Genomic DNA, 25,984 nt, shown 5'->3' with positions numbered 1-25,984 from the left:
GAACGTCAAAGCTTCCAAAATAGCCTTCACCTCAGCTTCTGTGTTTGTTCCTTCTTGGATTTCTTTTCCACAAGCATAGACTACATTTCCTTCCTCATTTCCCAACACATAACCAATTGAGCTTCTTTCTAGATTTTCCCTAGATACACCATCTGTATTTACTTTTATCCAACCCTGCTCAGGAAGTTCCCATAGAACCTTAGTATATTTCAACTTAGGTGTATACTGCTCCATCATGGTTATTAAGTCTGACCATTTGTGTGGGATATTCTGTAGGCTTGGCTTCCTAAATTTCACCAATGATTGAACCATTATTTAAATCTGATATATAACTCTATTGATAGAAGCAGGATTCCCATACTTATAGCCATTTCTCCTTTTCCATAATTCCCACACTACGATTGATGGTACAGCTTGAATGATTGGTTTCAACCTTGGAACTGTCTGCAAAGTCCAGCATCTTACAGTCGCTTGATGGAAAGTCAATCTATCCACATTAATACCTGCAACTGTTAGAAAGTAATTCCACACCTTTCTGGCAGCATGCGAAGTGAAGAACAAGTGTGTCATCGTCTCTTCTTGTGGCAGCACACAACACCAACATTTGGAAGCCATTAAATAGCCCAACCTTTTGAAGAAATCATCTAATGGCAACTTGTTTTTCCAAACCTTCCACATGAAGAATGAAACTTTGAATGGCAGCCCCTTTATCCATATATTCATATATGTATTACTTGGATCTCTTCTTCTCCTCGCATAATCCCAAGCTGACTTAGCACTAAACTCACCTCTTGGTTCTAGTTTCCACACAGGTTTGTCCAGCATTCCATCTTGAATTGGCTTCAATTGCTACTGGATATACTCAGCTAAATCTGCTGGTAATAATTGGTTAAGCAGCACTGTATTCCATCTATTTCCCTGCACCACCTCATACACATTTTGTATGGACTCATCACAGAAAAAATCAGGTGGAGTGACAAAGTATAGAGCACCTAGACCTGTCCAATTGTCGAACCAAAATAGTGATGAACCTATTTTCGGTTGCCATGCTATTTGATGCTCTACACTGTCCCTACACTCGAGCATTTTCCTCCACACATGTGATCCATTTTTTCAAGGAACAACGATAGCATTCAACTTTTTATAGTATTTTTTACTCATAAATGAACTCCACAATGAAGTATTTGTTCTAAAATTCCACCTAAGTTTGCAAAATAAAACTTTAGACACATCGTGTAATGATCTAAAACCTATTCCTCCTTCATCACATGGTAAGCATAGATTATCCCATGATGCCCAATGTCTACTCCTTCCATCAACAGAATTGCTCCAAAAAACTCTTGTCAACAGTTTATGTATTCTGCTAATTACAAAAGCTGGAGCATTAATAGCAGATAGTAAGTGTATGGGCATACTCTGTAGGACATGAGAGATAAGTACTGCTCGACCCCCTATCGATAAAAGTTTTCCTTTCCACGACTGAATTTTATCTAGGATTTTATTGATTAATCCTTGATAATATTCGAGTTTTCTTCTTGCATAGAAAATGGAGCATCCTAAATAAGTGAAAAGAAAATCTTGTCTACATATTCCAGTTACGCACTCGACCTTCCTTATCACTGATTCATCAGTGAGATGATGTAAATATATAGCTGATTTCGATTTGTTAATGAGCTGACCAGAAGCTGCCTCATATGCTGCCAGAACTTCCATTATTAAGCGTAATGAAGTTTCATCAGAGGAGAAAAAAATAATCGTATCATCTGCATACGACAAATGATTGATCTTAGGACTCCATTTTGGTAAACCAAAATCACATAAGTATAAATTTTGATGAAGTGAGTTCAATTCTCTCGACAAAGCCTCTGCTGCAATGATGAACAAGGTAGGTGATAATGGATCACCCTGCTTAACTCCCCTTGTCGATTTGAAAAATCCATAAGGCTGTCCATTCAAAAGAACAGAATACCAGTTATTGGATATAGTCCCAAAAACTAAACCAATAAACCTCTCATTAAAGCCCATTCTTCTCATAACTTTCGTTAAGAATATCCACGATAGTCGATCATATGCTTTCATCATGTCCAGCTTGATAATTACATTGGGACCTGCCTTGGTTCTCAACCTAATGTCTGTGACTATCTTCTGCATAAGCAGGACATTTTCTACAATACTTTGACCTTTGATAAATCCTGCTTGTTCATCTGAGATGATATTGGGAAGCAAACTAACCAACCTTTCATGAATTACTCGAGAGAAAACCTTGTTTATAAAGTTACTAAGACTTATTGGTCGCATATCTGAAAAGGTTTTAATGTCCCTCTTCTTAGGTAACAACACTAGGTTAGTATGAACCTAGGTAGTTCCTGTCCAGAAAAGAAGGCCTTCACCATTTCAACCACATCAGTTCCAACTATATCCCAGCATGTATGAAAAAATTGGCCATTGAACCCATCCGGACCTCCAGTACTATCAGCATTGAGTCCAAATACTGCATGCTTTACTTCTTCCTCTATAGGTTCCTTAATTAGTTCCTAGTTCTGCTCTGTATTGATCATGCAAGGTACATGATTAATTATTCCAAAATCAGTAGGTACCTTATCTTCATGGAATTGTTTTTGAAAAAAGTAACTGCTTCCTCTGCCATTCCAGTAGCATCGTCAATCCAGTTTCCTTCACTATCTTGTATTATTTTCAATTATAATCGCTTCCTTTTCCCATTGACATGTGCATGGAAAAATTTGATATTTCTGTCACCTTCATTAAACCAAGTTATGCCAGATTTCTGCTTCAAAAACTGCTCCTCCACTGCTAAGTACCTAAACAATTATGCCTGCACTTTCTGCAATCTTTCCTTATTTTGCAAAGTAGGCCTGAGCTCAAATTGTGCTTCATGGACTTTTACCACCTCCTCTAGAATTTAAATCTTTTGGAATATATCACCATATGTTGCCCTACTCCATGTTGACAAAGCCTTCTTCAATTTTTTAAGCTTGTGATTGAATAGGATAAAAGGATTAGGATAAAAATCTTCTTGCCAATTCTCCCTTACCACTGATTTTAAGGATTCATGCTTTATCCAAAAGGATAGAAATATGAAACTCTTTTTAATCTGGACAGCATCTGGATTACATGTGATTAGCAATGGACAGTGATCAGATCCAATTTTTGATAGGTGTTCAACTTCCACTCCTGTCCATAGTTGTTGCATCTCCATATTTGCAAAACATCTATCCAACCTCTTGAAAATACAATCTTGTTCAGTCTTCCACTCCACCAAGTGTAAATACTTCCTTTGAACCCCAAATCTGTCAAGTTATAGGTATTCATACAATGCCTAAGTCATCTACTTTATTCAACGAGACAAGAAGGCCTTCAAACTTCTCCTCCTCATCCTATATAACATTGAAATCCCCCCTACCATCCATGGTATAGTCATGTCACTAGCTAGATAGTACAATAAGTCTCACAACTCAATTCTCTCAATATGATCACACTTAGCATAGATTAGTGTTAGCATGAATTCCTTCTGCTCCTCTGTATCAAATAGCTTCAAAGTTAACTGTTGCACAGTATTAATCTCCACATTTACATCATATTTTCCATCAATGAAAGCCTAGATCTTATTAGAAGTGTTCACAAATGCTTGCTCAAACCCAATCTGCCTCCTATATTTATCCAGTTTTCTTGATATTTCCTGTGCATTGTGATGAGCCTTTCAAAGGCTCTTTGTGTATTAACTAATCTAATATTCCATATTAAAGCATGCATATCTAGTTAATGGATTTAGAAACAGTCCTTCTTGTTTGAACACCTGCTGGCTGCACAATATTATCCTTTCCTTGCTTCTTTCTACCTCTACCAGCTGATCTTCCTTTTTCAATTTATCTAGGAGATAAGTCTCCTTGTCTAGCCACATTTTTGAAGTTCTGGTATGTTGATTCTGCATCCAAGTCTTTCCCTTTTTCTCCAGTATTCTCTTCCAAAACCTTTTGTTGTTGAGGTGCTACAATCTGTGTTTTAACATGTTTAGGAACCACATATTTTTCTGTATTATCATTGTTCTTCTGTTCAGTCTTCTTAGCAACTGTAGTGTGGTTTGGCTTCTGCATCAATTCCATCCTATCCTGTATTGCATCATGACTCATCTTATTCTGCTGCTCACCTCCACCTGAATCACCAGGATCAATTGGTTCTTCAGAAGCTGCATTTGAACCATTAGTAGTTTGCTGTAGTTTTGTATTTGAACCTTCAACCCCAGCCTCAACATCAGTTCTATTTGTTTCCTTTTGGATGGTCTGTATATCTTCTTTGCTAGTTTTTCCATTAACACTTATTTTTTCTCCTTGTGGCTCATCTTCAGCTTCCAAAGCAGTATTTTCTTCCTCTTCATATCCTTCTGATAAGTCACCTTCATCTGAGTCATCCTCCTCTTGATCACACCATAATCTCCCCCCTGTGAAATTAATTTTCTTTGTCAAAACTTCCTGTTCAGCAAGTGCATCTGTATCTAATGATTGTGAGGGTACTTCTTGGCAGTATTGATTCACTGTTACATTGTTTGCAGAAAATGCTCGATTAACCCATTGAGTTATGATTTCCTTAACGGTGTTTTGTCCCTTATCCACCTCAATATTGCCTTACTTTGTAATATTAGTCTCATTTGCTTCATTATTATCATTTGGAGTAGGAGTAAAGCTAGGTGCTGCAGGATTCAAACTTCTAGTGTCCTTAGGAGTAGGTTGTGGACTTTTTTGAACAATACTGGCAGTCATAAGAGCTAGTTGCTTATCCACATGTGCGTCAGTTCCTTTAGTAACAACTGGAGTTACTATCCCAGCTTCTTTTGGTACATGTACTGGACTTTTTGAGCTGCATTTGCCTCCACTAAAGCTAGTTGATTTGCATCATTAACCTCACCATCCTACACTTCCAAAACAGCAAATTTATTGGTCGTTTGAATTTGTTTTGATGCTGCATTTTCCACAGCAACAATTTCTTTCCCAGTTGCACCATTGCCTTCAATTTGTTTACCTTTATTTTGACCTCTATTGTCTCTAACTTCCTTCCATTGAGGTCCTACATTACCAACCACTTTACCACTACTAAGTATCATCAAAGGAGCAGTTTGTTTTTCCTTTTCTATATTCCCTTGTACCACAGCTTTATTAGAAGCCTGTTGATCGACAGTTTTGTTCTCCATTAACTCCGGATGAATTCTCCAACATTCAATCATGTCATGCCCTTGTAATTTACACTATTTTTAGTACTTTGGCAGATAGTCATATCTAATCGTCACCCACTCAGTTCTCACCTCTTTTGTCACTTCATTCTCGATATCCATACGTACCTTCTTAGGTAAGTCGACTAGTAAATCCACCAACACTTTCACTCTTGCACAACTTGGCCTCGTTTTGTTAATAGTAGCCATATCAAGATGAAGTGGCTTTCCAACAGTAGAAGCTAACGAGAATAGACATTCTTTTACAAAAAAAAAAAGTTGGCATTAAATTTGGAAAAGAAATCCATGCCATCACCTTCGATGTTTCTTCTCCGGCTTTGAATTTTATATCATAAATCAAGGTTCTCAATTGGTATTCTTGTCCAGCCTTATCCTTGACATAATAGATACTTTTTGACGTAAAATCGATATAGTCCTGCCATAATGTCAATCGTATCAAAATGTGCCTATCACGAAGATAACCAATGTTGCACTCGCCTTTAATTTCACACTGCATTGGAATTATTCTATGTAGTTCTTGTAATTCTGGCCAACCATATGAAAACTTACACACCACGACAAATTGCAAACCTTCAATAATGTTCATGCGCTCCACTTCTGCTTCAGTAAACCTTACCAATGGCTGTCCTTGAAGAAAAGTAGCTCATCTAGGTTGAATAGGATCCACAGTCGACGTAACACCAGCATTGTTTTGCGCAGCACTATTGATCATAGCAGGTTTAAGCGCTCCAGCATAATCCATGGGCTTAGAAGTTGATGTATTGTTGTTAGGGGTGGTGGGGGATGCTTGGGAAGGCTGACCAGTCATTGGAGGAGGCCGGTCACCGGCCGGCGAGGCCATTGAAGAGCTCGCGAGGCAGTGCGATATTTTCTTCTCCTGATCGCCAAATCGCCCCTTTACTTTAATAGTTTTTTTTTTAATATGAAGAGGTGTTTTTTTGTGCTTAAATAATTATTTTATATTTTTTTATTTGATTATAATTTTATCTCATGATACCAGAAGTGTCTGAGCAATATTTGATAGTACAAAATGTATCAACTCCTGAAGAGATAGTTGTTTGTCTTGAAGACACATGACACCAGTAGTGTCCGATAAATATTTAATTGCGGACAATAAATTGAAGGCTTCCGAAGAGCTTATATGCAAATTTATCATTCATATTATATGATTGTGGTCAAAACATATGTTGTAATAAACCAGAAGTTTACTAATACAAATGGCTATCACACTGAGACTACAAATGATTGGAAGACTGAAAATCTTCATGTTTCCACAATCATAGGGGATAAAATAATATGTATGTGAGAAGTTACCTGTTTTATTCTTCAATTTGTACTACATCATGTATCACAGTAAACCAGAAGTTTATTAATACAAAAGCAGCTACAGTAAATCAAAAATTTACTGATACAAAAGTAACCACAGTACATCAGAAGTTTACTAATACAAAAGTTTGTGCCATAGTAAATCAAAAATTTACTAAGAGATAACACATACCATGATAAACTTGAAGTTTTTATTTGTCATTTTTAAATGAGCTATTTGAGAATTCACATAAGCATATGCTAAAGAACTAGAAGATTCTTCAAGAATTCTCTTGTGTTGCTTGTTCTCATAATAAATTGATTATACCAACTAAAGTTGGGACTAAGACCCCTGAATTCTAGAATATATAAAAGGTGAATATAGGCATATTCACCTATCATGTGAACCACTTATAGATGCATATATGAGATGGTTACATGTGTGTTTATTGTCAACCTGTAATTTGGCATTTGAAATTGCTTTTCTTAATTAATAGCATAACTTTCAGATTATGAAATCAAGACAGTTCATCCTGATAATGCTGGTTTATATTCAAGCTGATTTAGCATTGAATATCTCCTATTAATAGCTAAACTATTGCTTATGAGAATAAAACTCTATGTGTCGGTCTAAGATTTTTTAAATTGCATACAACAACACTTATATGCATCAGACCAACAAGATATGATAAGTCCTCCCCTCACAATTGGTTCTGGATCAGAATCCAAATATTTTTACTATCTAATAATTGTTGATGTGTGGTATATGATTAATTACTCTACCACAATGCACAAAGATAGGTTCCCCAAAGAAGATTGAGGATATATGTTAGTTTTTCTAACATTTGAGGGATGGAATAAGCAGCTGGAGAATATGCTATATGAATCGAATTATCATTAATATGATCCTCACTCAGAAGATAATTCAAGTCAAATGCTAGAAGCATTTGTTGATCTAAAATTAAATATCATATTCCAGTTGCAAATACTCCTATTAAAATTAAAGTCTCGAAAGGATAAAGTTTACTGCACGCATGAAGCGTAGTAAACCGATCGGTTCCAAAGGTAACAATCCTTGAAAAATGATAGGAGCAAATGATCAAAATGATCATAATGAGGAGGAAATGAGCTCTAGAAGAGCCCACGACATAACATTTTATGAAACTCCAGAAGAAGTCCAGGTACCTGAAAATAAAAAAAGTGATGAAATCTCAACAAGTTATGTCGCTTAGGAGCCGATACAAAATAATCGTCAACGATATATTTAATACAATATAGTGCACAATATTGTAAAAGATTGTGAGGATCAGACCTGTAGTCCAGACACCTGAAAATGTCATGCCATTTAAATGCATGCCATAACCTATATGACTCATTTGATCAAATTTATATGAAGATCCCTGAAGGATTTAAAATGCTTGAAGCATATAATTCAAATTATCGAGAAATGTACTCGATCAAATTACAAAAATTTTTGTACGATTTAAAGCAATCTGAGCGTATATGGTATAATCACCTCAGTGAATATTTGCTGAAAGAAGGTTACATAAAAGATGTTATTTGTCCATGTATTTTTATAAAGAAAATGTGATCAGAATTTGTTATACTTACTGTTTATATTGATGACATAAATCTTGTTGGAATTCCAGAAGAACTCCAAAAGGCAATTGAATACCTTAAGAAAGAATTTGAGATGAAAGATCTTGGAAAGACAAAATATTGTCTTGATCTGCAAATTGAAAATTTAGCCGACGAAATCTTCATCCATCAATCTGCCTATACAGAAAGGGTCTTAAAACACTTTTACATGGACAAAGCGCATTCATTGAGTACACCAGTGGTTCTTCGATCACTTGAAGTGAATAAGGATCTGTTTCGACCTCCAGAAGAGGATGAAGAACTCATTGGTCCTGAAATACCTTATCTCAGTGCAATTGGTGCACTTATGTATCTTGCTAATGCTACAAGGCCTGACATAGCATTTTATGTTAATTTACTAGCAAGATATAGCTCTTCTCCTACACTGAGACATTGGAACTGGATTAAGCATATATTGCGATATTTAAAGGGAACTCTTGATATGAGTTTGTTTTATGCAAATAAAGGTAGTGCAGATCTTGTTGGTTATGCAAATGCAGGTTATATATTTGATCCCTATAAAGCTTGATCCCAAACCGGCTACGTGTTTACATGTGGAGCAAGTAGGGAATGCATACAGTTGAGATCAGTGATTCATTTCATTCGAGAAAATATGGTTTGGAATGTGATAGAAGACCCACAATTTTATACGAAGACAATGATGCATGCATAGCCCAATTAAAGGGAGAATTTATAAAAGGAGATAAAACGAAGCACATTTCACCAAAATTATTCTACACACATGATGTTTAGAAAAATGGTGACATTGATGTGCAACAAATCCGTTCAAGTGACAATCCAACAGATTTTTTCACTAAATCTTTGCCAACTTCAACTTATGAGAAGATGGTATACAAGATTGGAATGCGGAGACTCAAATATTTGAAACAAGGTTTTCATCAGAGGAGTGAAATACGCGCTCTACTCTTTTTTCATTACTAAGATTTTTCCCATGGGATTTTTCTTGTAAGGTTTTTAATGAGGCAGCTAAAAATGCATATTACTAAATATGCGAACTCTTTTTTCCTTCACTAGGTTTTTTTGCACTGGGTTTTTCCTAGTAAGGTTTTAATGAGGCACAATATCTTTGAATGAACACCCAAGGGGGAGTGTTTTGAAAATAATTATATTATGGATGTCCATTATTACTCCGCTATAGATAAGCTTTCTGAAGAATATTATCCGTTTGGTACTCTATTGAAGTTTATCTACAAGCAGCTGATGCAGGCAGGTTGCAAGCAACTCAATGAAATGATTTGCAGCAACTTCTTATTAAACAGTCAGGTTGCAAGCAGCTCATGCAGACAGCTTGCAAGCAGCTAGCACAGCAGCTTACAGTAGCAGCTTACACAACAGCTTGCAGTAGCAACTTACACAACAGCTTGAAGTAGCAACTTATACAACAGCTTCCTTTCTTCTATAAATAGAGGAGATTTCGGTTCATTATGTATATGAATTTGAAGTTGAATGATATATCAATCTTTCTCTATACTTGGCTTCGATTTATTTACTTTACGATTTTTATTTTATAACAAAAAGGTCTTTTATCTAATTAAAGTAAAGAGAGACAAAAATTGAAATAGGTTCCCTCTCAAGTATGAACGACTCCGTTTTACAAGTAAATTTTACCACAACAAAGGGGTGTGGTCTTTTACAGAATCTAGACGTTGTTGTCGTTATTTGATCCAACATAGTCCAACGTTACACTGCTATCACTGTTCAGTTTTCAGTACTTTGTTACACTCTTTTTTTGATAACTTCACCCTTCCTCCTTTCCCTTCCATTGTTGTCTCTCTTTTTCCTTGTACTACTCTCTGTCATTATTTTCTTCTTGTTTTTACTTTATAATGGATGCTTCTGAAATCTCTAGTGCCAATGCTGCTGTGAATTTGTTCAGTTCTTGTACTGAAATGGAGGAGAAGGGTTGTGTTGTTAGGGCAGAAATTGACACTTCTGCTCCATTTGAGTCTGTGAAAGAGGCTGCTACTCGATTTGGTGGAATTGGGTTTTGGAAACCCATTCTTCACAAGTCATTTGAGGTCTCTTCTTTTTGTTTCCTCTGTCCATTTTCGTATCCACAATGCAGAGTTTTTATGCTTAAATTTGTGATTATTTTACCTTAGACATTAGAGAAAAAAGTGAATCTTTTTGGGTACGTCTACCTTCTACCAAGAAACAATATGGAGTACTTATTGTTTAACGGAAAAAGTAGACTATTTGGGCAATACTGTAATTTAGTCTTATGGGAAAACATTTCTGAAGTTCTTGCACAACCAATGTTTGCATAATTTCGTGAATCTTGTAAGTTGTATGTGACACTCCTACTCCTTTGCCGCAGTGGGTGCTAACTTTGTGTTTGTGTGTATGTGGATTTAACTTAAATACACTGACAATCAAAAAGTTTTTGCACTATCAGTGTGCTTTAACCCGTTGTATCAAGGTAATCTGCTATTAACTACTATTACATTGTTAATTGCATGGAAACAGAACAGATTGGGGCTCAATTGATTTCCCACCAGGAAAAGATATTATCTTTGCGAGGAGATGTCCAGCTTTATGGGAGTTGCTTCCTTGAGCGTTTGCATCTCCCTTGTATTTATGACAGTTTCCCTAGTCCAGGGGTTTCAAGTGTTTGGTTGCTTTTGTTTTCGAAAAGCCATTAGAGGTGTGTAGCCTTCTGCTTTAGGTTTGGGATGATTCAGAAGAATGTCATTAGGTAATGCCACTTAGAAATAACCTTAGCATATACTTGTGGAAGTGCTACAATAGCATAATTGTATGTTGCAATTTCTTGACTAAATTCTAAGAAGCAAATTCTTCAAATGTCAACATCTTAGTCCTAACTGTATTAATGGTGGTCCTTGCAGTATTCGTGGACCATTAAATGAATTTTTATAGTTCCAATATTCCCAATCAAAATCCTAAAATAGTGTACCTAACTTGCTTCTTCTATGCTATATGTTCAATTATTGATTTTATTTGGCTGGTGGATGTAGGGTGCTGAAGAGAAGGTTGACATTGCAAAAGTGGAGGAACAGGCTGCACAGTTGGAAAAAGATCTGATTGTGAAAGAGAAGGAAACTCTTGAGGTATTAAAAGAATTGGAAAGCACTAAAGTAATGATTGAAGAGCTGAAATCAAAGTTGCAGAATGAGGCATCCGAGGTCACTGCTACACTAACTGCTGATGCCGAAGCTAAGAATGTACATCTTGCTGGTGAAGTGGCAGAGAAGGAAAACCATGAAATGAATATTGTGAGCAATAATCAGGACACAACTGGTGGTTTGGATCTGTGTCCCTCTTCAGCTCCAGGTTTTATCTTATTGGAATTAAAACAGGCTAAACTAAACTTGACCAGGACAACTAGTGATCTTGCTGATATTCGAACCAATGTTGTATCATATAACAAAAAAATTGAAAAAGAGAGAATCTTGCTTGAGAAGACCCGCCAACGGCTATCTTCAAATTCCTCGAAAATCTCATCTCTTGAAGAAGAGTTAAATAAAACAAAAGAAAAACTAAAGTTGGTGAAAGATGGTGAAGTTAGTTCTTGTGATCCTGTGGATTTGACAAGGGAGCTTCAGAGACTGACTGCTGAGACCGAGCAGTTTAAGAAAGTGGGAGAAGCTGCAAAATCAGAAGTCTTGAGGGCTTTGTCTAAGATTGAACAGACAACGACAAGGATCAAAACAGCGGAGATCAGGTTGGTTGCAGCCAAGAAGATGAAAGCAGCAGCTAGAGCTGCTGAAGCTGTTGCCCTTGCTGAAATCAAGGCTATATCAAACAGTGAGATGCAACTAAGGCCTGAGGACGGTGTAACTCTTACCTTTGAGGAGTACTCGTCTCTACTGTCCAAAGCACAAGATGCACAGGAAGCTAGCAAGCAAAGAGAAGTAGATGCAATGATGTTAGTGGATGAAGCTAATGTGTCAAAATCAGAAATCTTGAAGAAGGTAGAAGAAGCTACAGAAGAAGTTAAAGTTAGTAAGAAGGCATTAGAAGAAGCACTGAGCAGAGTGGAGGCTGCAAATGAAGGGAAGTTAGCGGTCGAAGAAGCTCTGCGCAAATGGAGGTCTGAAAATGGCCAGAGAAGACGGTCTGTACAGAACTCGACCAAGTTTAAAAATCATTCCTCATCTCAGCATAGGAAAGATTCTGTCCTGGTTGATGTCAATGGCCTGACTCTTGTCAATGATGAGTTCAAACCAGTTCTAAAGCCAACTCTATCAATAGGGCAAATATTGAACAAGAAGTTGCTTTTGACTGAAGAGTTTGAGAATGGAAGAAAAAAGGCTGGAAAGCATACATTGTCGCTGGCCCAGATGCTCGGGAAACCCACTGGTGAGCTGCAGTTAAGTCGGAAGGATGAGAAGGAGAATGGACATAAGCATCATCTCCCGGCAAAAAGAAAGAAGTTTGGTTTTGCTCGGATTTCGCATCTTGTGACTCAACACTCCAAGAAAAAGAAGCAGCACACTGCAAGTTTGAGGTGCAAATCAGCTGAACTGAATTAATACTAACTCGGTTTGTACCATGTGGATAAATTAGATCAAGGTCTTTCTTGTAATTTGCCTAATCTAGATTTGTGTTAGCTTGGTTTGCAACTTATGTTTGCTATGGTCAGTGTATGATTTAGTTAATTTTATCCATTTGTGCAGATCAGCCGATTGAATTAGTACTGACTTGGTCTGTACCATGTGGATAAATTTGGTCAGGGACATTCCTATGGTTTAACTTGTTTGTGTTAGCTTGATTTGCAGCCCATGTTTATTGTTTGCTATGATATGATTCAGTTGATTTTGTTCCATTAGTGTAGGTTGGCTGATTCTTTAATTACTAACTCGATCTGTAGTATTGTGTACCATGTGGATTAATTAATTAGATCAAGGACTTTCTTCTGGTTTTATCTAATATAGATTGTGTTAACTTGGATTTGCAACCTATGTTTGTTGAACAATATATGGTTCAATTGATTTTATCCTATCTCTGTATGATCCTGTTTACCAGAATCAGTCTGCAATAATTTTACAAAGAACAATGAGTTGGGAACAAGTAAACTTAGATCTAGATTTTTAAACTTGTTTTACCTTATTAAGCTTTGGACTTTCACCTTTAGGCTTGAGCTAAGCACCTAACCCATTGGATGGGACCGTCCTTCTATAACTAGAATTGCCCGAAATAAAGGAACTTTGGTGTGAGAATCTATATTATATTAAAAACATATCAGCCCCCTAAACTTGCATCAGATTTTCAAGCCGGTATATGAACTTTCGTCGCTCCCATTTTAACACCATTACTTAATGACTTGAGTACTATTAAACACATCTGACCGTGCGTGCTGTCCAATTTCTACTGACGTGGACAAAAGTTAGTACTTTCGACTGCCATATCTTTCACTCATTCACAGTTTTTTGACACTTGTAAATTGTGATCCTACTAATTTTCTTCGGTCATTACTTTGTGAGGTGTATTTTGCAGGTCCCTCTTTTATAAACTAATTTATTAATTTAGGCCATTTCGCTATTTATTTTTTTCTCTTCTAGTTCATAGTAAACACCAACTCTGCTCCACTGTGAACCACCACACCACCTCAAACCACCAGTCTTATCCCAATCTCACTCAAATAAACCAATCATAATAGACAAACAAAAATAGTCCTCTATAATTTTATTTCAGCAACGCACTACCACCACCACAATCATGCTATTAACACCGCGCCACCAACTAAAAAGAAAAATCATATGCTAGTCACCACCTTCTTCGAAAATACCAGCTCCTTTCTGATCTCTAATTTTTTTTTAAATTTCTTCAAAAGTATCTCACCGGTTCTTCTAGATATTTCATCAATATTCCCCTGCTTGAAAATTCATAAATGGAAATTAAAGCCCATGTTAGTCAGCTCTTAACCTCGTAAATTACAGAGAAATAGAGATGTACAACAAGTCTTTAATCTAGAAATGGTTGGTAGATTTAAAATTGTAATTCAATATAGCAACTTTGACCGCATCCTTGCCATCAGACCCACCCACTGCAAATCTAAACATCTTAAGAAGGTGAAGCAGAAAACGAGAAAAAGGGGCGGGGGAAAAGAAAAATAATAGAGGAGGGTGGGAATCGGGAAGAAAGGGGTAGGCATAGGGGATTTGTTTTAATCTTGTTTTTTTTTTGTCCTTTAGTATTTGTTTTCTGAATTTTGTACGTTTTTAATTAAAGTAAGTCTATTCACGCGCTTTATCAGCGTGATTAACATATACCTTGACCACATCAGCTGTGTCTTTACCACATAATCATGGTCAACGGTCAAATGGGTTTATTATTATGCAAATGAATAAGTAGAAGTGTCTAAATGAGAAAGTCATAAGTTCATTTACCGGGTTGACAAACGGGTGCAAGTTTAAGTGGCTCGGAGGCTATTTTGCCTATATTAAAAAGAGGGTAGTACTGACTTTAAGAAATAAATAATCAGTGTGAGAATCTATATTTTTAAAATTTACTTAAGATATTAAAGACTTATTGACTTTAAGAAATAAAAAAATTCAAGCAGCAAAATAAGATCTTACATAAAATATACAAATTATTTAGAAGGTAAGAAAAAAACTAAATAATCAGTAAAAAATATTTTAATAACAAAAATAATAATGTCATATTAATATTGATAAATCGGACAAACGAATATTTTATACGTAAATATTACAACAACATTTAGATATAATATTTTCAAACAAATAAGAAAATAGTTTTCTATGTTTTATATCTGAATTGAGTACAGTTAGTTTAAGTTTGAAAGCATAACATAATATTTTGAAAATGCGGTCCAATTTAGAAAATAGAATGATAAGAATTATCTTAATTTGAGATGGTTTTTTTTTTTTTGAACTATGATAAGAAAAATCATATTTTGGAATATGAACAATAAAGTCAAAGTTACTATTGAAATAATTTTTAATTTTTATTAATATTATATTAGAATGAGTGTGGTAGAAATAGATATTAAATTCAAACAATTCAAAATTTTTACCATAGAAAAAAAGGGTAAAACTTAAAATAAATTTGAGATGAGAATGTTTTTTATATTATGATAAGAAAGGTCATAATATGGATAAGTCCACGTAACTCAAGTCTAATAGGTAAAATCAAAAACTAGAAATATTGAATAATAAAAATAAATTAGAGATAATGTGAGGAAAATTTATAAATCATAAGTTTAGAAAATAAAATAAAGTAAATATAAAATACTTAAAAATATTATTAACAGATTTAAATAATTTAAAATTTTCGAGCAATAATTCAAAATAAAATAAATATTTATTTTATGATTAAATAAATTCTATATTTATCTACATTATATTAAACCATAGTAGTTGATAATGATATTAAATAAAGTTACAAGTTAATTAAAAACCACATAAAACGTAATAAGACTATATATTAGATTAAGAAAATAGCAAAATTAAAAAATAATTATTAAAAACTTACTATTAAAAATGAAAGGGAAAGACTATTTGAATTTGTGATTAGAAAGTTCTTAAATTATGATGAGAATGCTCAAACTATGGATAAGACCACGAAATTGTAGTCTTATTTATGAAAAATAAAATATTGATAAAAAATAAAAATACAAATAAATTTCTAATATAGGTAACTTTACTAATGAAAATTATAAATTAAATTTGTATCTTAAAACTAAAAAAGAAAGAAAATTTACGTAAAGAAATAAAATGACAGTGAAAATATTACTACAATATTTATATATAATGTGTTCAAACAATTAAGAAATTATTTTTTTATGATTAAAATAAATTGTAAAAATACATAATAAATTTCTAATATAGTTAATTTTACTAATGAAAATTAAGAATTAAATTTGTATTTTAAAACTAAAAAAGAAAGAAAATTTAACTGCATCTAATATTATTATAAGAAAACTCAATACATTTGGAACATAATAATCAAATAACTTATGTATTACTATTTTAGACTAATTCGAAGTTACAATTTAAAATAAAATGTTATTTTATTTTTTTTGTAGGTAAAACATTAATATAAAAACTAATTAAAATTTGTAGTAGGGAAGAGAATGTATAAAAAAAGAAATAGAGGTAGTGTGAGGATACTTATACTTTAAATTAATTTAAAAATAAATAAATTAAATAATTAAATTATATTTAAAAATATTGCTGATAGATTTAAATGATTAAAAAATTCCAAATAAGAGGATATATGCATAAAAATATATTAAATTTCAATAATAAAAAAATTATATTTATTAAAAACTATTAAAAGGATAATAAGCAAGACATTAATTTAATTATTAAGCTAATAAAAAATTATATGATAGCACAATAATATTAAATAATAAATAATACAATAACTATAAGAAAAAAACAAAAAGAAAAAAGAATTTGCATAAAAATGATGTGATGAATAAGACATATTTGACTTTCAGATAAAAACAAAGTGATAGTAAGAATTTTGTTAAAATAATATGATCTAATGTGTTCAAACAAGACAGGTCACAACGTGACATGTAGTATTCTTTAATATTGACAGGAAACGAAATACAAGTACTAAAATCAAGGAGTTAGATTGCTACAGATAGAAAAAGAATAGGTTGTCCACTACGAAATTTAAAAAATAAATTCATATCGTGCTTCTTAATTAATATCTAATGTTTATATAATTTTTATCTGAGAGGTTTATATTTTACAGTTATTTGCACATGATTCAAAAAAACCTACATCACAATTTTATATGATTTGTATCCGCGCATCGCGCGGATACTAATACTAGTTCAGTATATACAAGTGTTATTCTGTGAAGTAATTAATTGAATTTCAAACCATTCACTTGCTTTAACTAAGACATGTATGGGCACTCACATCGTACAAGAATCGGTTGGTTCGGGACAAAGATATCTTGGAATTAGAATTCCACATTCTATATGGCATAGATAATACCAAAATTTTAATATAAAATTTATACTAATTTTAGCTAATTTCAATAACTATACGAAGAATAAATATAGTTCCAAATTTTATGCCGGAATTAGTATTCTAATCCCAATATAACCAAACGATCCTTGAATTTGTTCATTCTCCAGCTAGGATTAGGAGATAAGACTTTTATGCCCCCTCCTTAAACATCAATTTTGCTAATTACTCCCGCTCTTCGTTCACTTTTACTTGTCCACTATTGACTTTGCATATCCCTTAATAAATAATAATTAAAGTGCATAATTTACTATAATACTTATATTAATTGGTGTTTAGTCTTAATAAATTTGAAATTTGATTTGGAATAAGTAATTAATGCTAAGGGCAAAATAGGAAAAATAAATTATTTTTTCTTGATATGCAAAAGTGGACAAGTAAAAGTAAAAATCTATTTTTAGAATAGTGGATCCGTAAAAGTGAAGGAGTATAAAATAACCCATCTAGGAATCCGAACTTGGAATCTAAGTGGTTTATAAAGAAGAAAAAAAGAAAAAAAGACAATCTAAAATATATCATTTATTAAAAATCTTGGTTGCTCCTCTGACTTCTCGTCCAAATCCATTTGATTATTTTTTTGGATAACCCACTTGCGTATAATATTCCTTCAATATTCTGTATAATTACGTAGGAGACAATTTTTTTTTTTTTTCATTTGACAAAGATGTTTCTAATGAATCATTAAAATAAAGAACCATTGTAGGGTATAATTATCGAAAGGAAAGGAGACTGAAAATGCTGAAGTTTCAAATAGCGTAATGACAGGGACCTTATTTTATGGCAAACAGCTACAACATTTATGGTAAATACTACAACTTTTAACATTGTAGTAACAACATTTTGGTGAAAGTAATTAAATAGAATTCTTCCACAAAATGGATTTCAAAATTGAAATCTTTTAATTTATTACTCCCTCATTTTCAAATTAGATGATGTACTTTTCTTTTTAGTCTGTTTCAAAATAAATGACACATTTTTAAATTTGAAAATAATTCAACTTTAAACTCTTTATTTTACCCATTTTACCTTTAATGAGAAGTTTTTATAACCACACAAATGTCATGCCCCACAAAGCTTTTACCCCTTAAGCTTTTAAGACCACAAGTTTTAAAAGTCTTTTTTTTTTTCTTAAACTCCGTGTGGAGTCAAAGTACCTCATCTAAATTGAAACGGAGGGAGTATATATTATAAAGGCCAAATATGTGTACGGCCCCTTAAACTTGACTCCAGTTTCCATTTTGATACTTTAACTTAGCGTTTTTCCTATTGAACACTTTAATATTATATAAAGTGATCTATTGAATACTTTACTCATAACCAGTAAAAACAATAAGGTGCGTGTAATTCACACATGAATGACTTAGCAAAATGACAAATAATAGGGAGACACGTGGCATTTGGGTCCAAATAGTCAAAAAGAAGTTTTGAAAACAAAAAAAAGATTTATTTTAAACACCCCCCTCCCACTGTCACCCACCGTCACCTTCTTCCCAACCACCCCCTTTCTTTTTTCATTCCATGGAATCTCATAAGCCCCTTCCATAGAAACCCACCTCCGTCTTCCCCAATCTCCTTGGCTCTTCAACCACCAGAAGACTACCGTTTTCATCTGCCAAAAGGAAAAAAACACAGGTACCGTTTTTGGATTTTCAGATCTGGGGAAGGGAGAAATTTATGTCAATTTTTTTCTTTCTTTTTTGGGTTGAAAATTCATTCTTTTAGCTAACTCGAGAAGAAAAAATCCAAGTTAAGAAAAAAAGGGAAGAAACAAAAAAAGAATCCGGTGATTCTAGCAACCACCGGCCATTGCTCATTTCCTTTTCTCCTTCATCTCTATTATTCTGTTTCGTTGTTGTTTTAACTGATAAAAGAGCAGAACTGAAAGAAGTAACCGGACATTTAATATTTCGGGGTCTACCATTAAAATCGGCGATATTTATCACCATTTCTGGTCTTCCATCGTTGTGGTATCAGAGATTCGTTCGTGTTCTGTCTATGACTGATTTCGTGGTTGGTGTGTAAATGTTAAAACCTTGATAACATATTATTGTTGTTTGTCGCCTCTTTGGACCTGGCCGGAGTTCTGACTTTTCCAGCGATCTCCATTAATTCCGGCAATAAAATTTATTGCCGTTCTTCTTTTGTTTTCGTTACTCGTCGGGGATCAGGTGGTTATGGGTGGCCTTTAAAAAAAAAAAGTCAATTTTGATTTAAACAAAAAAAAAAACATGATCTCAAACCCATTAAATTCACGCGCGTATGAGGGGGTGAAATACAACTCTCTTGCCATGTCAGTTTTTGAGTTTAATAGGCATACATTGATTTGGGTTGAAGTGTTCAATAGGTAATGAGCTTAGTTAAGGTTTCAAAATGAAAACTGGAGACAAGTTTAAGGGGTGTACACCTATTTGGCCTATTATAAAACTCGTGTGAAAATTTTGGAAAGAGGTATTAAGGAAAACTTATTGAGTAATTACTTCTCGGGTGGTCCCGCTAGATATTAAAGGAAAACAAATACTACAATAGACAAGCTTGGATTTTAGAAAAGAGAAAAAGACAACAAAAACAACTTTAATTTATCCCTCAACATGAAAGAGAATTTACGCATAATAATCTTTATTATGGAGTACTTTAAGAAAAGAAAAAAAAGAAAACGAAATGTACGGTAAAATCCATTTAAAATCAAACTGTAACTCAAATGCTGACCTTGCTATTGACTCCTTGAAACAGTAGTATTATAACTTTATCGAGCAAAATTATATCCATAATGCGAACAAAAAAGTTAATTTACTAGCCGGTTGTATAGTGATCCTAAAGATAGCAGGAGCAGGAAAATCATATCCAAGTAGGAAACTAATACAAGACAAAAGAACAATAATTCGGACAGCTTCCTACAAAACAGGAAAAAGAGCCATTGCTTGAAGGAATAGCTTCGTCTTGCCATTCTCTCTATTTGTCAGTACAACTCCAAAACTCAAATCTTCTTTACAGGTGAACATTCTTGAGCTCCTCTACAATTCACCCTTTTCTTCTGCTATTGGTCATCCTTCTTTGTACCCTCTTTTTTAGTCAAAGTTTCTTTCTTTTCCTTTACTATTATCTGTCTCAATATTTTTGGACTGTGAACCCAATTGTTATTATTATATATTAACTTGAGTATTAACTACTTATAAACTGTAAATTATGGATCCGCCTCTGAGTTTCACTATGTATAAAGAAATCTTTCATGCTGACTTTGTATTTTTATGGGGTTTTCTTTTGTGGATTTTGATTGATTTTTCATTATCCGATCATATTGTTCACCAGGCATATATTATGTTTTATTTTTTCTTTGGTTCATATATGTAGAATTGGGGTTTTAACATGGTATTCTTCCATATTAGTCTCTGTGTTAAAAGGGGGATAAAAGATGACTTCTTTTGGTGAAGGGTATATTAAGCATATCAGATTATCAGCATGGTAGAATTAATAGTTTATTTTTGTGCTTAGAGTAGTTTAGTGTTTCTCTGATTCATGCTCATAAAATTGGGTTCTTTTTAGATCCCAATTTATAAAATAGGCTGGATAAATTGGTCATTGGATTAGTCAAGGTGCAAGCAAGCTGGTCCGATATCTCATATAGGAGATGAGAATGATAGTTACAATTTGATCTATTTAGTGCTTAGAATAGTTTGTTTTTATTTGATTCGCATGTGCAAATTTGGGTTCTTTTTAGCTGGAGCAGTTCTAATCTAGTCTAAGAGTTAAACGAAAAAGGAAAAAGATTAGCTTTTCTAAGTCTCGGGGCATCTTAAGCATATTAGAGATCACCAAATAAGTATTATAATTTATCCATTTTGTTGCTTAGAGTAGTTTGATACTGGAGTAGTTGAGATTAGCTTAAGGCTGATATTCTAGTCCTAAAGTAAGAACGGCTTGGAATTTGATGAGCCTGAAAATAAGCCAAGCGAAACAGAATTAAATCTTGTTCTGATTTGCTTGCTTCTGCTGATTTTATCTCCTTGAAGTTCCAAAAACATGATATTAATTGCGAATCATGACAACACACTGTAATTATTGCAATGACATCACTGTTCTGATTGCTTGTGCAACATAAGGTTCTTCGGATCCTCTAATTCTCTGATTTGGAATGTATTATTCGCGATGAATAAATGTGAGATCTAATTCTCTGTTTAATGAAAGGAAGTCTTTATGTAGGCATAAGCTTCATTTGTGTATTTGTATTGGTTTTACAGTTCTTGTCAGATATACTTTGTCGGGACAGAAGTACTTTGTTAATTCACTATTGAAAATTGAAAACCCTTTGATACTCCCAGTTACCATTCCTCAAGTCCTATTAGTATGTCTATTGGTAGATTTCTTTCTTTTTGCTTCGATTTACTGTTTCCTCAATCAAGACTGACTGATTGTTCTCTCGTTGGCAGCATGGATTTTAGGGTCTGCCTGTGTCTTTTCATACTTGGTTCTAGCTGGTGCTGTACTGCTAGAGAATTATCAGCGCGTAACCACCTTATTACTGAAACTGAATATATTTCTGGTACTTTCTCTTTTTTTAGTTTAATGCAGTCGTGGGATAGCTGTACTGCTTTAATTGAGCAACCAAAAAATCGATTAATTTATGAACCTTATTTACAGCTTTATTTGATTTCTCCTATGGTCAGCGTCCAATTGCCCTTCCATTAACAAGAACCTCCTTAATTCTCCACGACATCACTAGTTATGTAATGGATATTTGTTATTTTCTGCTAGACCGCTACTTGCAGTTTATAAATTTACTTCCTCCATCCTATTTTCATGTGACATAATTGGATTGGCCGCATAGTTTAAAATGTTGATAATGACTTATTGGTAGTGGTGGAAGAAAACACAAGGACAATTGTTTGATTGAGGAAACATAGCCTCAAAAAGTTTAATTTCATATGGCCAATTGAATTCGTATTCTTAAAATATTTTGAAATATATCAAACATTTTGTAATGTCTAAAAATAAATATATATCCTGTAAGTCTCGAGACGACTAATTTGCCACTCCTCAAAAATTCTTATTTGGAGTGCAACTTCGACCTTCTCTAATCGAAACTTCTTTGCCTTCATTATTCTCTTTCCATCCTCACCAAATGAACCAAACCTTCCATTGACCCTTCCCATTAATATACTTGTTTAAGTCTTTCTGTCTTTTCAATTGAATAACATTTGTATCATGTTCCTTTCAACTTTGAAGGGGCTAGGATGAAAACCAATATCTGAAAATGTTCACGTAAATAGGAGATCGAAACATTACGTACTACATTTACAAGTCTGCCAATGTGAATTATATTATGTTGTGCTCAATTGATTAGCATCCATAAGGCCTCTTAGGATTCTTATATTCTCCCTTTCGAGTGTCAGATATTGGTTGGTATATGAAGATAGGCAGTTGGGTTATAAATATGAAAGAACAAGTGTTTTGTTATAGCTTCTTGCTTATAACAGGTTGCAATTCATGCAAATGGTTCTAGACTATTTCTGAAACTTTATGAATATGTAACTACTTGACTAGGGATCTCTTACTTACAAGTTCAGCAATCTTTGCATCTTTTTATTATCCATTTATTTGGCTTCATTAAATGAATATGCGATGCATCTTTCTTGTTGAGTATGTCAATCTTACTTGCTAGCCTAATGCACTCTTTTTACCTAAATGCCCTACAGTACATGATTTGAACTGCTTGGTGTATTTGTGTAGCTTCATTAATTTGAAAAAGAATTTGTTAACAATTGGCTTTATTGCAACAGTACTGCAGATAAATAACCTAGAGGTGCCGAGACAAGTTCAACCTCCGGAAGAAGTCGGAGGAAATGAACAGTTGTGCACATTGTGTGAAGAATATACTGCCAAGGCACTAAAGTACATGGCTAATTATAAGACCCAAACAGAGATCATTGACCATCTTCATGAGTCCTGTTTGAAGATGTCATTTTACAAGCAGGAGGTACTTATAATCTAACTTGAAATTGTCTATCTATTGGCCATTTCTTTCACCTTAATGATTGATTTTCACTGCACATAAGAAGGCTGAGTCAATTCAGATGGTGTATTGTTTAATGAACTACCGATGTACAGTCATGGATGTTGCATTCGTATTTTAGTGTGTTTTTCTGTCTGACATCCTTAAATGCTTGGTAAATTTTTGTTGAGATAAATTTATTTTGTTCACAGAGCTTGAAAAGAACTGATCATTTGGGGTTCCCTTGATGAGATCAAAAAAGAAACTTAATTAATTGATTGGATGTCGTCTTCATTATTATAATGAGTATGTCTAAGCTTCCAACTTCTTAAGAAATCAAAATTTACCAGAGAAAATAAAGTAAAGTACGGGAATGAAGGAAAGATTACGTGAGAATTAAATTCATTTTGTCTGATATTTATCTACTATCTCGCATCCTTAAACGTTGACTGAAATTGTTCGAAATCGTTTTGTTTTTCACGGTCTTTAGAAGAACTAATCAGATGAGGTTCCTTATACTGTAATGAGCAAGTATAAGCCATATGGATTTTTTAAGAAGTCAAACTGTACGTAAGTTAATAAGAGAAGGAACGAAATCATAAGCGAAAATGTGCAAGATGAAACTGAACTCTGTGTAACAGTCAGTAGCAATAAGCGTCCTTCCTTTGTATTTATAAATTATTTGGGTGGCCTGTTCGGTTTTGCTGTCAGTTCTTTATTCTGAATTGCTTAATATGAGACTCTGAACGGTTTCTATAGCTAGGTTGTGAGTGAATCTCTTTGATTTTTTGGCTGCAGTGCGTCGTACTTGTGGATTATTATGCTCCTCTCTTCTTCTCTGAGATCAACAAAATAAGACCTGAAGACTTTTGCGAAAAGTTTGATCTCTGTGAACGAGTGGTTACCGTTTCTCAGGTGCTTTCTGGACAGAGCTGTGATTTATGCCACCAAGTAGTTACAGAGGCCGAATCTAAGTTGAAAGATCCCGACACCCAGGTGCACTATGTTTAATTTTATGTACATAACATATTAATAAAATTGTATATAGTTACCTGAACTAAGTTCAAAAGAGATGAACATCTTTTTGGAGTTATGATCCACTTTTAGTTGAGAAGTCTGCTGTATTTTAAAATTGGATATCTGCTACTAAAGACAGCTTTAGGACTTCTAATATTATTTCTGCGTGTTAGTAGTTATATTATAAGCAGTAATGCAGAATATCATGCAATGCCTAAATTTCCACTTTTATGCATTAATATTTGGATGAAATCTTTCTAACGAAGAATGTTTTAAAGTACTTCCCCAAGTAAGTTACTTCCATGAATATCCATGGAGTAGTTAGTTTCCGATCATTTGTGTGCTTTAGATTTGTTCGATAAGTTCTCAAAAAAAAAAAAAGAGCAGGAAGCCAAATGCATGTTGCATGGACCAATAAAGATAATGTTAATTCATTCCAATCCTTAACATACCGAGAATTTTCGAACATCTGCATAGGACTTTAGCTCTGTTCAATAATACCTTTCGTTTATCTTTTCTCAACTTGCATATATACGAAATAAGAACTCCATGTAGGATTTCTTTGCAGTTACCTGTGAGTTGAATTTTATATACATAAGTATGTGATTGGAGGCGTGAGGTAATATACTCACTTGGAATATGTTTGCTTATTCATTTTTATTTTTGACATCCTTTCAGTTGGAAATACTTGAGCTGCTCTTGAAGGCATGTGAAGCTGTCAAACTCAAACCTTATGCCAGAAAGGTTAGAAAAACATCTGCGATTTAATTGTTTGATCATATCTAAATCTGCAAGCTTGCTGCTAGTTTCCAGATTTCCAGTGCAACAGATTTTTGGAATTCCGGTAGATATAAATAATATCATAATTAATGTATTTTGGACCCCTTTTGAAGTCTATGAAAAGATTTTGCAATCCATGTATCCATGCACTGCTGTCCTATGTATAATGTTATCCATCGAAAAAATTTCAAACCATGCTTAAATACTTGATATCAAGCCTTGACAACTCTTAAAATTGATTATAAGGATGAATAAGCGCTACAGTTGTCCTACATTATTTGGAATACTTTTGCATCCAGGAGAACTGTCAACCTTTTTACCTGATGATAAATATATGAAGGATATACAAACCCTGTTTGATATCTATGTTGATGTTTTTATTCTCACTCTCCTTTTTGTTATTTTTTGGCAGTGCAAGAAACTGATCTTTGAATATGCGCCAGTGATTCTCGTAAATGCTGAACAGTTTCTGGAAAAAAATGACGTATGTGCTATTCTTCATGATTGTGAGCCTGCAGCAGATAAAGAGCTACAAGCATCACCAAAGATGCAAGCTTCATTGCATTCGGCCTCTTAAAGAATTCAGAGTTTTTAGATTTGGTTGGGGACGTACGTATTGTTGTATGTAAAGTGTAAACGATTAAACACCATCATCAAGTTTCTGAAATGTTGTGTATAGCGTGATAGGTTGAGACTCAAACTTCATTTACAGTTATTTATGCAGGAGTAAATATATATGTCTAAGTTTCCAAGTTACAGCTTTAACAGAGATGGGGTTCTATATATATGTATTGGATGTAAACTGGTATCCCATATGCCAGATGCTGTGGCAATTTTCAAACCCCATTCTCGTAACCCGTCCAAACTGTCTATCAAATGATATTCTAAATACAGGTTGAATACAAGTAAAGATGGTTTCAGATGGGGTTTAAAGTCGGCATATACTGGTTTGTGCAATGTTTCATTATGTTGTGGTCCTTTCCCCAAAAAAAATTGTTCACTCTTGATATGCGTAAAGTGATAAGT

General features: G+C 33.9%; 3 protein-coding genes across 5 annotated transcripts; 2 read left to right on the top strand and 1 right to left on the bottom strand.

Annotated features, from left to right (window-relative positions):
- Positions 1-315: 315 nt before the first annotated feature.
- Positions 316-825, bottom strand: LOC142166776 (uncharacterized). Its single transcript, XM_075225991.1, has one exon. It carries the CDS (start codon positions 823-825, stop codon positions 316-318), a length of 510 nt encoding a protein of 169 aa, XP_075082092.1.
- Positions 826-9,867: 9,042 nt separating this feature from the next.
- LOC107812768 (WEB family protein At2g38370-like) lies at positions 9,868-12,988 on the top strand. Its single transcript, XM_016637941.2, has 2 exons — positions 9,868-10,224; positions 11,182-12,988. The coding sequence occupies exons 1-2, from the start codon at positions 10,033-10,035 to the stop codon at positions 12,697-12,699; spliced, it is 1,710 nt and encodes a 569-aa protein (XP_016493427.1). The 5' UTR covers positions 9,868-10,032; the 3' UTR covers positions 12,700-12,988.
- Positions 12,989-20,012: 7,024 nt separating this feature from the next.
- On the top strand, positions 20,013-25,707 carry LOC107812754 (uncharacterized). Of its 3 annotated transcripts, none has more exons than XM_016637922.2 (6): positions 20,013-20,166; positions 21,600-21,712; positions 22,950-23,146; positions 23,960-24,157; positions 24,857-24,922; positions 25,371-25,707. In XM_016637922.2, the coding sequence occupies exons 2-6, from the start codon at positions 21,601-21,603 to the stop codon at positions 25,533-25,535; spliced, it is 738 nt and encodes a 245-aa protein (XP_016493408.1). In that variant the 5' UTR covers positions 20,013-20,166; position 21,600; the 3' UTR covers positions 25,536-25,707. The 3 variants fall into 3 exon arrangements, with proteins under 3 accessions (XP_016493408.1, XP_016493416.1, XP_075089008.1); XM_016637930.2 differs by having other exon boundaries at positions 20,027-20,166; positions 21,600-21,676; XM_075232907.1 differs by lacking the exon at positions 20,013-20,166 and adding an exon at positions 20,170-20,215.
- The last annotated feature ends 277 nt before the right edge of the window (positions 25,708-25,984 follow it).

The sequence above is a fragment of the Nicotiana tabacum genome, chromosome 2 (genome assembly GCF_000715075.1).
Source record: "Nicotiana tabacum cultivar K326 chromosome 2, ASM71507v2, whole genome shotgun sequence".
NCBI classification, from domain to species: domain Eukaryota; kingdom Viridiplantae; phylum Streptophyta; class Magnoliopsida; order Solanales; family Solanaceae; genus Nicotiana; species Nicotiana tabacum.
Note: the sequence above shows the minus strand (reverse complement) of the source record. Positions and strands in the feature narration are given on the sequence as shown.

Coding starts and splice junctions, on each gene's coding strand:
- LOC142166776 (XM_075225991.1), bottom strand. CDS start 825: ATGCTGGACAAACCTGTGTGGAAACTAGAACCAAGAGGTGAGTTTAGT.
- LOC107812768 (XM_016637941.2), top strand. CDS start 10,033: ATGGATGCTTCTGAAATCTCTAGTGCCAATGCTGCTGTGAATTTGTTC. Junction 10,225..11,181: donor TTCTTCACAAGTCATTTGAG/GTCTCTTCTTTT, acceptor TGGTGGATGTAG/GGTGCTGAAGAGAAGGTTGA.
- LOC107812754 (XM_016637922.2), top strand. CDS start 21,601: ATGGATTTTAGGGTCTGCCTGTGTCTTTTCATACTTGGTTCTAGCTGG. Junction 23,147..23,959: donor TGTCATTTTACAAGCAGGAG/GTACTTATAATC, acceptor TTTTGGCTGCAG/TGCGTCGTACTTGTGGATTA. Junction 24,923..25,370: donor TCAAACCTTATGCCAGAAAG/GTTAGAAAAACA, acceptor ATTTTTTGGCAG/TGCAAGAAACTGATCTTTGA.